The sequence below is a fragment of the Sturnus vulgaris genome, chromosome 3 (assembly GCF_052056855.1).
Source record: "Sturnus vulgaris isolate bStuVul1 chromosome 3, bStuVul1.hap1, whole genome shotgun sequence".
Classification (NCBI taxonomy): Eukaryota; Metazoa; Chordata; class Aves; order Passeriformes; family Sturnidae; genus Sturnus; species Sturnus vulgaris.
The window spans coordinates 55,373,433-55,388,577 of record NC_142245.1 but is presented as its reverse complement, the minus strand read 5'-3'; the positions used below and the strand labels follow the sequence as shown (position 1 = coordinate 55,388,577).

The 15,145-nt window shown below is 44.8% G+C and overlaps 1 protein-coding gene and 1 long non-coding RNA gene across 6 annotated transcripts in view; one reads left to right on the top strand and one right to left on the bottom strand.

Moving 5' to 3' along the window:
• Positions 1–1,035: 1,035 nt before the first annotated feature.
• LOC148224347 (uncharacterized) lies at positions 1,036–7,758 on the bottom strand. Its single transcript, XR_015802415.1, has 2 exons — positions 7,492–7,758; positions 1,036–1,605 (listed from the first exon to the last, which is right to left on the bottom strand). It is a non-coding gene; the product is annotated as an uncharacterized LOC148224347 (long non-coding RNA).
• Positions 4,315–15,145, top strand: part of ARID1B (AT-rich interaction domain 1B) — a 324,234-nt gene continuing 313,403 nt past the window's right edge. For all 5 annotated transcript variants that reach the window (XM_088161695.1, XM_088161694.1, XM_088161696.1 and 2 more), the window contains exon 1: positions 4,315–6,090. In XM_088161695.1, coding sequence (XP_088017821.1) covers positions 4,330–6,090 — 1,761 coding nt within the window. In that variant the 5' untranslated portion in view covers positions 4,315–4,329. The remainder of the gene's footprint in view (positions 6,091–15,145) is intronic.

Sequence of the window (15,145 nt, the reverse complement as noted above, 5' to 3'; positions counted from 1 at the left end):
TTGTCATAACAAAATCATGTATGGCATTCTCGAGCTGGAAATAGTGGTGTTTTAAAGTCCTTTTGTTTACACATTGCCAGAAGAAATTGATTAAATTGCCCAGGATTAGTGGCTGCTAAAGATTGGATTTTAATTAAATGGTACAATGTGTCACTCCTTACATGTTTTAGGCCATGATCTGCTGGCATAAACCACATTTTTTTCAAAGTTCATTTTGTCCAGCTAAAATAAAATTTTTACACTTACCTACAGGCTGTACACCTAACAGATTCTGGCTTATCAGCTGGACATCTATGGCACTAGTTTATTTTTAACATTTGTGACTGAAATGTAAATATTACATAATAAAGAAAACACCGCTGTGTTATAGTTATATGTTGACCACATAAGGGATCTTTTAAAGCAAAATTCCATTACTATAGTTCCAAACACCAGGCTAAAGCAGTCCTGAGCTGGCTGCCTACTTTTCTGCGATCTGATTTATGCCTTATTGAAATAAATTAAAAGATTTGCACTGACTTCAGAATGATTTCGATTGGATGTTTAACTAGTAATAGAAGTGATAATTTAATAAAAGCCCACATACTTCTCTCCTTTTTCTCATTAAATCTAATGCAAATCTAAAAGAAGGAAATTGAGAATTACAGTGAATTTGACAACAGTTTCATTAAATTGCACATGGATTTCTCCATAAAGCACAACAAGATCCCAATGAAAAGCTTTTTCTTTTGTACACAGATATCTTTCAGACTCCCATGTGCACCGACTCTTGAACCTTGGACTGGATTTTTACCAAAAAAAATTTAAATATTTTTCCCAATAACGTCTAACATAAATACTGGAGATATTACAATATTGGTTTGTTTTCCATCTCCCTCTTCAGTGTTACTCTTTGTATGGCTTGGAAGGCCGAACAGAAGGATGGCTGCTGTACTGCTGGGAAAGCAGTAACTTTCATGGGGTCGAGCTACAGACAGGTGGCCTAGTGGGTCTGTATAAATGTTGTAGCCAATGGTGTAAACAAATTATCAACTGTAAGTTTAGAAAATTATGTGGTTTATTTTGAAGACAGATCCTAGAGCACCAGAGTTTACAATTTATCAGGAAAAATCAAGAGAAAGAAACTACCCTCGGACAACATTGGTATACAGAAAATAATTAAATTGAAGGAACAATGAAAATAGAACTAAAGTTGAAACTGCACACTTGCGATATCAAATATCAACGCAATCACTTTGCAGCAGATAATATGCATGGCAATTAGAGCTTTTTTACATTATATTATAATAAATTCATAATTCATGCATACAATGAGAGCTTTTGGAAAGGAGCATTTGAATTTAACAAACACTACCACTCATCATCTGAGCAAAGATGGCAAAAGGAATTTCAACATTATTTGCGATCTAAAAAATTGAACCATCGTTGTTGCTTTGTGTTGTGCTTCCCTTGCACAGACTGCAGTGCCTTCTGTCTGCTTTAGGGTGTGGCATCTGCCATTGGGGAGGAAAAACTGGCATGTGTTGCCTTTTATAGCAGACTGATTTCATTGTGCTGAGGGCCTCAATTTTATAGCCTCTTAGTTCCAATCTTGTAGCCGAGTTGCTGAAACAAATGGGAGGAAAAGGACTTAGTGGTAGGAACTCTTCGGTTTAAAGCCTCATCCTTTTCTTCCCCCCGCTTTTCCCAGGGAAAACATTTCAAAGTAAATCTGTGTTAAACTTTTGAGGGTTATTTTCCCAATTGGAAAGAGTTGTGGAGTGTGTCAGGAAGTACTGCAATCTGCAGCCCAGGCACTAGCAGCACATCTTAGCAGATCATCAATATATGTATTTTTCTGAAATATAAATGTCTCAAAGTATAAGTGTTTAATTGATTTTATATTTTATGTTAAAGTACACATGTAAAGAAATACACACAAGGAGACATCTATATTTTTATTTGCATATGAAAGACTTTAAAAATCAACTTAGGTGGTTTAATGTGTATAATTAGCGTGCATTTGAATACAGAAAGAAGAAAATCCAGGAGATAATGTCAAAAAGGCTCACTAACAAAGATGTAGTATTCTCTTGGCAAAAGCTGATGAATGATTTGGCATGAATTCATCTTACGGTTCTGTTATTCTCTCTCCTACAAAGATGATATATCCCTTTCTAGCAGTTTGCATAGAATTGCAATTTGTTGTTGTTACAGACTGTAATGACCCTTGGGTATGCACCTGATTCCCCCTGTTAGAATTACTCACCATTTTTTTTTCCTCCTCTGTGTTTATATATGTGTAGCCATGTAACACTTTTGCACTTGCAAAGGACACCAAAAATCCCCCACAAAACCACCAACCAACCAAGAAAACCAAACTCCCCAGCTGTAAAACAGAAGTATTAGGAAGATGTACTTCACAAGCACTGAGACTTTTCAAAACTAACTCCATAATGCAAATCATAATATTTCTGACTTTTCAGACAGAAACTAAAATTAATAGACACTGGAATCACACTGCTCATACCTTTATCAATAATCTTTGCATGTAACACAACATTAGAGCATGAAGCTTCTGCTCCTTTAAAGTTTTCACAGTGAATTCAAAAAAGCCTACCTATACGTGACAGCATCTTTCTTGATATGCTGTGTTTTTCTCTACCATTATGATTAAATCTCCTATTTATCCATTTTGAAATTTGAAAATGTGCTTACCTTTAACAGAGCGTATAAATATATTAATTTAAAACATTGTGGTTTAGACCCTTGCTGTATTGAAAACGTTCGCTAATATCCCAGTTTGCTGTATTCATAGCCAAGTATTTGATCTCCCAAATGCTTTCATTACTTGAATGTAATGTGTGACTATTACCTTTTGTTATACTAGGGTATCACTTGCATTAAGATAGTTATAAAAAAAACTTCCAACTGTTCTGGTTCAAAAATGTAGGTCAGCAGCAGCTTTCCATTTGGAGCAAGAGTTACTCAGATTACATATTTTGGGGTTTGTGTTACTACGTTTTCATGAGTGTTTTGTGCATACTGGAAATTATATTGTTTGGGGAAACAATTATGAGACCAAAAATGTCTCTCACTCTTTGATCAATTCCTGTTGAACTGCAAATAAGTACACAGAACATATTGAAAACGGCCCTATATATAAAAGCATCATCAGTGCAAATGACCGTTAGAATCTGGAGACAGCTGGACAATGTGGACAACTGCAAAGATGCTACCGCTGCAGAATTTTAGGTTAAATTTTATAACCGTCTGCACATACAACATAAATCTTCAGGGGGCGGGTGGCTGTGGAGGAAAAAATCCAAAACAAGTCTAATTTCTCCGTCATAGGAGCAAACGTGCCCCTGCCCTCGGAACACGAGGCGGCTGCTGAGCATGGCACACGGGGCTGGGGGGAAGCGTGCGGCCCCCGAAAGTTTGGCCGATCCATCTGCTCGGCCACAGCTGGAGCGCATGGCGGCCCCTCGCCTTGCTCCTGGCGAACTGGCCCGCGCGGGGCAGCGCCGCCGGCGGCACCCTCGGCCCCGCAGCACCGGGGACAGTCCCGCTCCCCGCTCCGCCCCCGCGGCGTTCGGCGGCCCCGGAGCGCCCGTCGGAGCCCGCCTCGACCCCTCGCTCGGAGCAGCCCCCCCCGGCGGGTTCGGTGCTCGGCGCAGGCCGCGACCCCCTGCGCGCACACGGGCGGGACCCCGCTGGGAGCGGGGGGACCCGCGGGGGCCGCGCCCCCCATCCCGCCGCGCTGCCGGGAGAGCAGGCAGGGGAGCGGGAGCCCGAGCAAGTCCAGCGTGGAGTCCAGTCCGCGTTTTGCGGGTGCGCGGGACCGATCGGGGCGGAGGGGGCGATGGCTGCCGGCGCTGGCTCGCTCGCTCGCTCATGCCATGCTGGGCCAGCGCGGCTCCGGCAGACGTGTGTTTACCCATATCCGGGTTAGGGAGGAAAGGAGGAGGAAAAAAAAAGTTTCATTTAAACCTGAACAAAAAAACTTTCAACATGAAATCACACAGCGGGAACGGGCACGGACCGTAAGGCGTTCTTACCATTTCTAACCTCAACCACGGACTCGGGGAGGGAAATCGCTGTAACTCGGTGCGTGTGGAGCGGTCCGCAGGGGATACTTAGGGTTCAGTCAAGTCCCTGCCCCGGCCGCTTCTCCTTCTGCCCCCCTCCTCTCCTTCCCCCCACCCCTCTGCTCGCCCCCCATTTTTCAGGGTGGGAGCCAATTTTTTTTTTCTTGTTTAGTTTTTAATTTTTTTTTTTTTTTTTAATTTTTTGGATTTTGGTAGTTACTATTATCAGCACAAATTTCTCCGGACTCGCAATGTTGCGATGATCATGGCCGCACAAGTTGCAGCGGCTCCGGCGAGTGCGAACAACAGCAAGGGCAAAGCCCCGAGCCTGCCGGGCGGCCTGGGCCCAGAGCGAGGCCCGGGGGGGGCCGGGGCTCCCGGGCCGGGCCCCGCGCTGGGGGTCGGCGAGGGGAGTCCGGCCGGCGGCGGCAGCGTGAATAATTTAGATCACCATCTCCACCACCACCACCGCAGCGAGCCGCCGAACATGGCCAATAACGCGGCTCCCGCCGCTGCCGCCGGTAACAACAACAACAACGCCAGCGGCGGCGGTGGCGGCTCCTCCTCGGAGCCGGCTCTGAAGGAAGGTGGAAGCTCCTCGGAGTTATCTTCATCTTCTTCGTCTTCTTCCTCCTCCTCCTCCTCCTCCTCCAACCCGGGCTCGGCTATGGAGACGGGGCTGCTCCCCAACCACAAGCTGAAGAGCGTCGGAGGCGATCACCCCGCCGCGCCGCCCCACCACCACCATGCCCACCACCCGCATCACCATGCCCACCACCACCATGCCCACCACCCGCACCACCACCACCATGCACTACAGCAGCAGCTAAATCAATTCCCGCCGCCGCCGCCGCAGCAGCCGCCGCCTCAGCACCATCCCGTGCAGAATAACAACAGCAGCCTCGGCGGCGGCGGCGGCGGCAGCGGCAGCAACAACAACGGCGGTGGCGGTGGCGGCGCTGCTCAGCCCAGTGCAGACATGGAGCAGCAGCAACATGGAGGAAAAGACAGTGTTTTGGGCGCTCAGGCCGAGCCCCCCCAGCAGCCGCAGCAAATGCTGAATAAAGGCGCCGACGAGGAGGAGATGCCCGGCAAGATGGGCGAGCCCATCGGCGGCCGCTACGACCACCCCGGCTTGGGACCCCTGGGCGGACAGCAGCAGCCCCAGCAGCCGCCCCCGAGCGCTGGGAGCGGCGGCGGCGGCCTCGGCGGCGGCGGCGGGAGCGGGGGAGGCGGCGGCGGCCCCTCCGCGGTGGGTGTCTCGGAGTTCAATAGCTATTATGGCAACCCTGCCCCTGCCCCTGCCAGCAGCGCTACGGCGAGCCGCGCCGGGCCTTGCTTTGATCAACATGGCGGACAACAAAGCCCCGGGATGGGGATAATGCACCCCACGGCGGCCCCCAACAGCATGGACCCCCTGCAGAACTCCCACGAAGGGTACCCCAACAGCCAGTACAACCACTACCCGGGCTACGGCCGCGGCCCCAGCGGCGGCGGCGCGGGCGGCGGCGGCGGCGCGGGAGCCGTGGCGGCGGCGGCGGCGGCCGCTGGGGCAGGCGGCGGCGGCTACGGGGGCTCCGCGGCGGGCTACGGGGTGCTGAGCTCCCCGAGGCAGCCCGGCGGCGGCATGATGATGGGCCCCGGCGGCGGAGCCGGCCTCGGCAAGGCTGGTGCCGGCGCGGCGGCGGCGGCCGGCGGCTTTGCGCGGTTCTCCGGGCAGAACCAGCACCCGTCCGGGGCCACCCCTACCTTGAACCAGCTGCTCACGTCCCCCAGCCCCATGATGCGGAGCTACGGCAGCAGCTACCCCGACTACAGCAGCCCCAGCGCCCCGCCGCAGCCCCAGCCCCAGGCAGCGGCGGCCGCCCCGGGAAGCCAGCAGGCAGCGGCGGGCATGGGCATGGGCAAGGACATGGGCGCCCAGTACGGAGCGGCGAACCCGGCCTGGGCAGCGGCACAACAAAGGAACCACCCGGCGATGAGCCCCGGGAACACCGGGCAGGCCATCAGCAGGACCCAGGTAACTGCCCGAGCTCGGTTAATGACGGCTCATGCCTCCGTGTCGCTCGTGTCGAGCTCTTAGTTTCTTTATAATTCACTTTTTTTCTCTCCCCCCCCCCCTTTTTTTTTGTCTTTTATTTTTTTTTCTCTTCCCCCCCACCTCCCCCATTCTCTTCTGGGCCAGTTTTGCCCCTCGCTGCCTCCGTAGCGAGGGTGAGTCGTGCACAATGCGCGGCCCCGTTGGGGCTGGAGGCACCGGAGTGTGGCTTTCGCTGCCGAAATTAGGTTGTTCTCAGACCCAATTAATATTTTCCCCCACCACTTTGAAACAGCGTCGGAGAGACGCAGGGCCCGGAGGACAAGCAGCTCGGGACGGACGGGGGCGGGGGGTTGGATTTTGTAACGGGAGTGCCGGACCCGGGGGGCTCCCGGGGGATAACGTCCATTATCTTTCACGGGGCCTTTTTTTTCTTCTCTCTTTAACTCGTTGCTTTTTTTTTTTTTTCCGCATTTTTTTTTTTTTTTTAAATCTCCGTGCAGAACGAGTTGCGCCGTTGCGCGCTCTCAGCAAATTAGTTTGTCACTGATTGGAGTTACCGCAGTGAGATCCACGTAACGCGGCCGCGCTCCTTTCCCTGTGGGAAGAGCGCGCGCGCGCGCGCGTGTGTGCGCGTGTGCGCCCGGTCCGCGCGGGTCGTCCCGGCCCGGTCACCTGGGGGGGGGGGGGGGGGGAACTCGCCCGCCGGCAGGAGCGTGCGCGGGCGCGTAACTGCCTTTCACTTCTCCACAAACACACGCGGAAATAGGGGAAAAAAAAAAAAAAAAAAAAGAACAAAAAAGGAGGGGGGGAAAAAAAAAAAGAGGGAAAAGTCCTTGGCGTCAGCGAAGGGGCGCGGGCACCGGGGCAGGCCGCCGCCCCCGCTCCCTCCCGCACTCCTTTGCCCCAGCCCCGGTAACTCCGGCGATCGATGGATGGATGGATCCGATCGATAGGCAGGCGCGATGATCGCGGGGCGGCGGGTGCGGCGCAGCGCCTTTCCGGGGCGGCGCGGCACGGCGCGGGAGGAATGCCGACTGCCGGGCGCGACCCTTGGAGGAGCGTCCGGGTCTCCTCCGCCCGCCAGGTTGGGAATTTGAATTGTGGAGGTAAACTGGCTGCAACCGTCTCCCGACAGCTGCCTCCGAGTTGACATCTAATCTGCCATCTGATTGGCTCCGCGCGCGCCATTGGGCACCTCGCGCCGCTGATGTAAATAGAGGCGCTGGAGCGGCGCAGGCACAGGAGCCCCCGCCGCAAACACCGCCGGCACCGGGGGGCACCGGGGCACCGCCAGCGCCGCGCCGGCACCTTCCCCCGCCCCCCGGCCCGCCCGCGCCGCCTGCTTCTCCTGCGCACCGATCCATCCCTTTATCTACTTACCTATACTTCTTGCTTCTTTTAGATTTTCTTTTAATTCTAATTAGAGGCGGTAGGGAAAGTGCCTCGTAATAGCAGCGCTTTTGGACGAGGGTTCGGGTTCTCGGGTTGCGCTCGCGCCTTCTTACAAAAAAAAAAAAACAACAACCAAAAAAACCCTGACAGACCTAAAGGTTTTGTAATGTTGCAGTTTACGGGTGTTATGCGAGGGATTGGATTTTTATTAAAAAAAAAAGAAACCAAATAGTAGTTTCGTTGCATTTCTGTTAGCTCGATGCCTAACCTGTGCATGCCTCTTGAAAAGACCGTGTTTGCATGTGAGCTGCTGTAGGTGAGAAAATGCCGTGTATTATACAAAGAAGGGACGAAGGAGCCGCTCTGCCAGAGGTTGTGTTTGTTTCAGCTCTGCAACAAATCCAGATATTCGGGAGAAAACGTGCTTTTGGGTTTGAATTGTGGTTAGAATACTTCAAGAAGCATCGGGAGTTGATCTCATTTTTCTACAGAAGTGTGAGATTAGGCTTCAATACTCAGTAGGAAAGTGAATTGTTTTAAATGGAGTAGTGCATTAGAATTTTATGGGTTTCTTTTCCCTTCAACAAGATCTTTCTATTAAGAACTGTTAAATCTTTTAACAGCTTTTAACAGTAAGTTCTGACAGGAACAAATGCAGGTGTATGCTTTTGGGGTCCTCCGACGGCTGCGTTTTTCCATAAAGTAATGAGTAGAATCTGGAAATATCACCGCTTAATATTGCAAATGGTGTATTAATTCTTAAAAAAAAAAAAAAAATAGAAACCTTAGATGTGCTGTATGAGCGTGTTTGACTACTTCCAGAAGATCATTCCTGTCATGTTTTTAGTTTTTATTCCATTTTCCTTTCTTTTTCTTCCAAGGAAATAGGATTTTTGTCGACGTGTGTGTGTTAATTTTTGCCTTTTATAAAATTTGCAATGGTAAAAGGGTCACTGGAAGCCATAATGTAATGAGGCCTCGTATGCATAACCTTTCGTAATTACTCTAAAAATATTTGCATCATCTCCTTTTAAACAGGTAGTTCAGAATTTGTGACTTTAAAAGCTAAGAAAACCGTTGTCAGACATTGTACATGCTAGTTCAAGGTGCTGTTTTTTCATGGCAGAGATTGTTTAAAGTATTTTATTTTTATTGGAGGAGTGAGAGTAAATTAATTTATGTCCTCAGTATGACCCTTAGAAATACTTCCTTATATTTATGGGTTATAGCGTTATAGCCTCTCTTACAGATTTCTTTTTTCTTTTTCTCTATTTTTTTTTTTTTTTTTTGGACTGTAAGGATTGGCATGCAGTTTAGAAAGAATAGTCTGGCAAGAGCACAATTTCTTTGATTATTTTTAAAATTATTTTTCCTCAAAATAACTGTGATAGAGGCAAGACATCATTGTTTTTTATATTACGATTTTTTCATTTAACCAGCAAAAGATAGAGATAAAAAATTTTAGATTTTAAATTAATATTTTTTGATGTATAAAATGGGTTGTGTAAAAAAATAGTTACCATTAGCGTGCAGAATACAATTGGTTCTGTACATTATTTATTTTTAATTCCCACATGTCAATCTCCATGTGTGTTGTATCGTTAATACAGAAATTGATTGCTTTTTGAAAGAGAAAACTGGAATATTTACTCCAGCATCTGAACAGAAGGCTTCTCTTTATTTTTTTAATAATCATCTGTGTGTGTGCTCTCGATATGTGTATACACACATTAGAATATGCTCACTTGTCATGTGTCTTTGCAAAGCAGATGTTGATTGGCCCCTAAGCCTATAAGGAACTATTGTCCTGTGAGCGGAGAAAAAGGACTGACAGTAGGCTGCAACATCAGAGATGCTTGTTCAGGAAATTCTTGCCTCCGCATGGGTAATTTTTGTAATATGCAGAGCTGTGGCATCCTACTCTGAACTAAGTTCTGTATTAGTCCAGCCTATTAAATTATTTAAGAAAATTCTGCTTCCATTTAATTTAATCACCTTATCCAACTGAGAGATGTGATGGAAGCTAGCAATAGAGGCTTCCTGCTTCTGAAGAAATGCACATTTTCGAACCGGAGGGTTGTTGCTCACACAGATACATTGATTTGGTGGTGGGGAACTTGCGTGATGCTGGTACAGTACCTTGTCATTCAGGTCTTTTGATTATTGATTAATCCTTGACAGCATACAGATATTTAGGAGTCCTGAGGCTCCTTTTATTCTCCACTTCTGATTTGCACTGCAGTAGTTTAACACATTAGCTGGCCTTTCAGTGTGCACTTTATACACGCCTTTCTCCTTTGTGCATGTGCGTATGATTTACATACACCTACACAGAAGGAGAGAACCTGGGTCTTTTCAGGAGTACCTGTAAGATACAGAACAAATGTTAGAAAAAAATCTGTTGAGTTGCTCTGAGTTTGTGTATGTATTGTTTGTTTTGTTGCAGAGAAACTCTGAATATGCCTGATTCTGCAGCTCTTTTTATGCCAAATAGATTGCCCATATTGAGGGTTCTGGCTAAGCCAAGGCTGCAGAATCATGTCCTGTGCCTGAAGGCCATTAAACAGCTGTTAGTGTGGTGAATAGATTCTTGATGTCTCAATGGGAGAATAAAATATATTTTTCCCTGTGCAGCTTCAAATAAACAGTTTAGTATTCACATAGCTTCTATTTAGAAGTAGCAAATAGCAATATTCACAGTTAGTAGCATCTATATATATATTACGACCATATATTTGACACTTTGTGGTTTGGTGTTCAGTTATTGGTTTCTGTAGTAGCGCTTATGCCTACACACGGAACAGCAGAACCCTGTGTACGAGATACAATGAAGAAAGAGAGATGCAAACCTGCCTACTCTTACTGCTTCCATAATGTAAGGATTCTTCTGCTAAGCAGTCAATTGCTGTCTTTTTGGCATTGGGATCTAAATCTCAGGGGATGAAAACTAAGGCATTTAATCCATTGCTAAGTTTTCTAGTTACATATGTAAAATAATGTTTTTGAAATTACTAAGAACTGTGTGTTAGGTGATGCTTGTTCATTCTGAAATAGTATCTTAGTTAAACCTAGATTAAATTCGTGCAATGAAAACAAGTTTGATTAGCTACTGATAGATCTTTCTAACTTTTGTGCCTCAAATATTTTGTTATAGGTATTTTGACATTCTAATTGTTAACATGAAAATGGCAGTAGTTTATTTACTCTTTGGTCTCTGAGACTGTACCTGTGCACTATACCAGTTACATCTTTCAGTACTTCTTCAAAATGTGCCGTTTATCAGGAGGCTTTGAAGATTCTCTGTGGATATGTAAAGCAGTGTTGCCACATTCACTGTGCATGCATGCTCAAGGCTGCAGAATTTCAGTAGCATGTGTTTGTGGTAGGCTAACTTGCTAGAATATATTTTAGAATTGTGATTATTAAGGTACTTGGGAAAAAAAAACTTTTTTCTTTCAATTTTGGGGCTATTTACATAGTGTTAAATATATGTTTTGGTACGATTAAATGAGGACTTTAATTAAACTTAAATTAAAAGTATACCTTAGTGGTTTTCAAATTTGTTTTGAAAACTAGGAAGAGAAAAGTGCTGCTTAGCGGTGTTGTTTTTGTATTGCTTAGTGCTTACAGAAGCAAATAAATGTAATGCACAAAAATCTTGTGGAGCCAATCATATTAGAGTAAAATTTATTTTAAGGAAGTCTTACCTGTTAATAAATTTAAAATTATTTTTAGTAGACCTGAGGGGTTTCTATACATCTGATGTATGTTTTGCCATTCAGATCGTAGTATTACCCTTTTACTTTTTCTGTTCCCCAATCGTACCTGTTCATGCTCAGTTTCACACACAAATGCCGATGTGCTGGCAGAGTGCTGCAGTGTTTGTGTTGCAGGTGGGCTGGACAGTTTCCGTTGTTGTACTTCCAGTTCTGAGAGTGTGGCATCCAGTGATCCACCAGGAACATGTCAGCTCCAAAAAAGCCAAACCCATCCAGGGTGGTGTTCTGCTGCAGTCGAGGAATCCTCAGGGATTAATGTATCTTAAAAAACTTATGTGAATCTGTGAACAGTGGGGACAGTAGATGGCTAATTTGTACAGGATTGATTTTTTTAACTACCTTTATTGTCTCAGTTACAATATTCCAAGTACATTTGATCTTTACACTGTTTTTCTAGAGTGCCTTGGACTGGACTAAAAAATTATTCTTCCTGTTGTACAGGGTGGGGAAACTGAGGCATATAACATCCACTTAGCTTCAGACAGGAACACCTGAGGGCAGGTCTTTCGGAAATAGCCAGGGTCCTGCTGCCATCAGCTCTAGCTTTTGGATAAATCCAGTCTTATTGTGAACACATTCTGTTGAGGGAGAATGTAAACTTTACTGGAATCTCTTCAGTGAGTAAGAAGATAAGTAACTGAGTGAAACAAGGGATTTGTCTACTGTATCAGTACAGTCACCTTAAACTAAAGGCACCGTAATCCAAAATTTCAGTATTCCTTGTACTGTTTTATCATTACATACCCAATATCATCTATATGAAGATGCTAGATTTTTCATAGAAATTAAACTCTGAGGAAAATTGAGTTGAACAAGTGCCCAGGAGCTTAGAGAGTGTCGTGGAACTTGTCTTTTGATGAGTATTTTGCACAGAGCACCAGTATCTGCTGGGGTGAGGTGCATACAGGGATGCATGCACACACTTCCTTACCACCAACTCTGGTAGTTTTATCTGGCAGATACATTGTCTTCGGTTTTGAAGTGATTTGATGCAGAAATCACAGTTGTTGTGTCTTATTTAAAGATTCCTTTTCACATGGGAATTGTTTTTACTGCAAATATGAAGTACCTTTGTATTACCAATGTAGGATGGTTATGTTTTCTGAAGGTGCCTGCAGTTGTTTTGGAAATGATGAAACCTGAGATCATTGTCGTGATACTTTTATTAAAATATTTTATTTATGTTTATTAAAACAAATGTGAAATCTGTGTGAAAGTTTTTGGCAGGCATGATTTGAAAGGGTGTTGATACATTGTGCATTTATATTCCATGTATAGTGGAAATGTTAGTTTCCTTACAAACTTAACAAGTTTATGAAGCGGCTGAATTTCTGAATGTGTAGTGGCCAATTTGTGGATATAAAACAGGGTTTGATGGTTCTGCAGCGTGTATAAAGAACTGCTTTCGGTACAGAGTGTGATCTACCTACGTTCGTATTACTTTTTGCATTTGAGTCATTGTGGCTTAGTAATTACATCAGAAGGTGTAGATAAATAGATAGTAATACAGAAGTATGTAGAAGTATGTAATCTGTTTATTAGTTTTTCTCCAGTTTTAAGAGCTATTAATTAATCTATTGCACCTGAACATGCATAACTACCAAATGATGTCCTGCATTTAAGAATTCACTGCTGTATTCTATCTTTGCCCTATGTTGTACGCTTCTCAGATTTGAAGATACTGAATTCAGGTTTGTGATGTAGTAATTGTTTATGAAGACATCCGTCTGAGTGATAGGGCCTCTGACACTTCCATCTGTAAGCTGTGCCACTGATCTCCCCTGCCACCCACATCAGTCTTTTCCTGACCTTTGGAGGGTGGGGAAAGAATATTCTTCCAATATTTCTAGTATTTTTTTTTATTTATTTTTTTTTTTTTTTAATTAAGGAAGTACATGTACATGGAATTTTAGTTTGTTGCTAAAAAGAGAATAAATATGAAAATGGGAAAAACCCTTGATGTATAAATTCCCTTTTTTTTAAGGGATAGTGTTAGTTGTGTTACAATTAGAGTCTTGCAAATTTCTGCTTCAGTTTTTTATGCTCATGGGGTTTTGGGGAGGTGGTTTGGGTTTTTTTGCCTTTTGTTTTGTTTGGTATTTATTTTAGGTATCTACTTACTCAAAAAATAAATCTCGGTAGCAGGGTTTTCTCTTGGATGTGATTCTGCCAAGTTACTGAATCAATTTACTTGCCCTTTAAAGACTGTGTGGCTAGGTTCACTGTGAAGTTCTGTTGTTGCAGCCACATGGTTGGATTCAGGGAATTAATTGCATCCTTGACTAAGAGCTGTTGTGGCAAACCCCTTTGCATTTAGTTTACCATTGGGGTAGTAGTGTATCTTCAGCACCAAAATAACAGCCTTTATAAGAAGCCTGTCTTGAGGTGTTTGTGGGTTATGGCTATTGAGGTATTTTGCTGAGTTTTTCAGAAGGTAGATAGTTCCACAACAGGATTTGGTCACCTTTTAAAAGGGCAAAGAGAGGACTGTCCTGGCTGTAGCAGTCCCTGGTACAGCTGTCTTTCACAAAAGGACCTCAAGTTGGAGCATAGCTGTTCTTTGTTTGTTCGAGTAAAGAAAGGAAATCGGTTCAGAAAATCCCAAAAGGAGAGATCCTGTTTTAAAACATAATTGTAGTCGTGTGTGCTGTTCCCAGTGTGGACATGGCTTAATTCACAGATTGATTGAAATGGAATAGTGCCTTCTTTACACAAGCAGTGAATTCAGCCATAGTAAGTAAATTATGTGACTTCAGGAAAATGGTATTAGTAGAGGATTGGTGCAGGAATTCTTGATATCTCTCAGCTAGCTGCATGAGCTAAAGGTAGCTGGTTTCACTGACTGATACCTCAGTTTCCCCATGTTAAAATAAGGATAATATTAGCCTTATTTAATAATTTGAGTTTGATGTGCAGTTTTAATTACAGAGTAATGTAGAGTAAATAGGCAGCCTAAATACTTGTTACATGTGAAGGTATCCAGTCTGAGCTGTGCCTTCCTCTGGATGGGATCTGAGACTTGGTGTTCCCAGCATTGATCATGTTATTTGGTTAGCTTGTCAGACTTACTTGTTTGTAAGCAAGATACTGAAACATCAGCTCTGAAAATTTCTTTTGAAAGCACAAGGACAGGATTTGTAGTTCTTAAATTTTATTCTTTTAAAGTTAAAAATAAAGATAAGGAGGTTTGTTTTGACAGCATCAAAGGAATATGCTGGTTTGTTTGCAGCCTTTGATTTGGATGGAATGTGTGGAGTTCTGTACCTTTTTTTTTTGTGTAGCAATTTATGTTGTGAATATTTTGGATTTTCTGTTTATATAAAATGTTAGTATTGATGTCTTGTTTTCCGGCAAGATTTATGGAAAATAATTGCGCTTTTGTGATTTTTTTTTTTTAAATTCAGTGTTTCTTATTTGATTGAAATTCCCAAGCTAAATAAAGTAATGAGCATGTTCTTTAGAGCTATTGCTGTTTTAAGTTTATGGTTGGTCACAGAGGCTATTTAAAAAAATATTTTTGGAAAAATAGAGGTAGGTACATTTGAGGCAGTTTTACCTGTGTACTAGCAGTAGCAAAACAATTTTACTTGGCAGTTTTACTTATATTTGAAAGTTCTGCCTTCCTATAGGCAGAAAGGTCGACTTACGTGAGGGAGGTGCCTTCTTGGTGGCCGGCATGTAGTGGCCGTGGATCGTGCCGGGATATGGGGATGCTGTTGGCCGTTTTGCCGGAGCGGTGCCTGATGGAGGCACTTCCCTGCCGGGACACGGGAAAGGCGGGGGGGCGGCGCGGTCTCGGGCCGGTGGCAGCAGCGTCTGTGCAAGTTGCACACACGAAGTTCGCTTGTGTGGCGTCACATGAC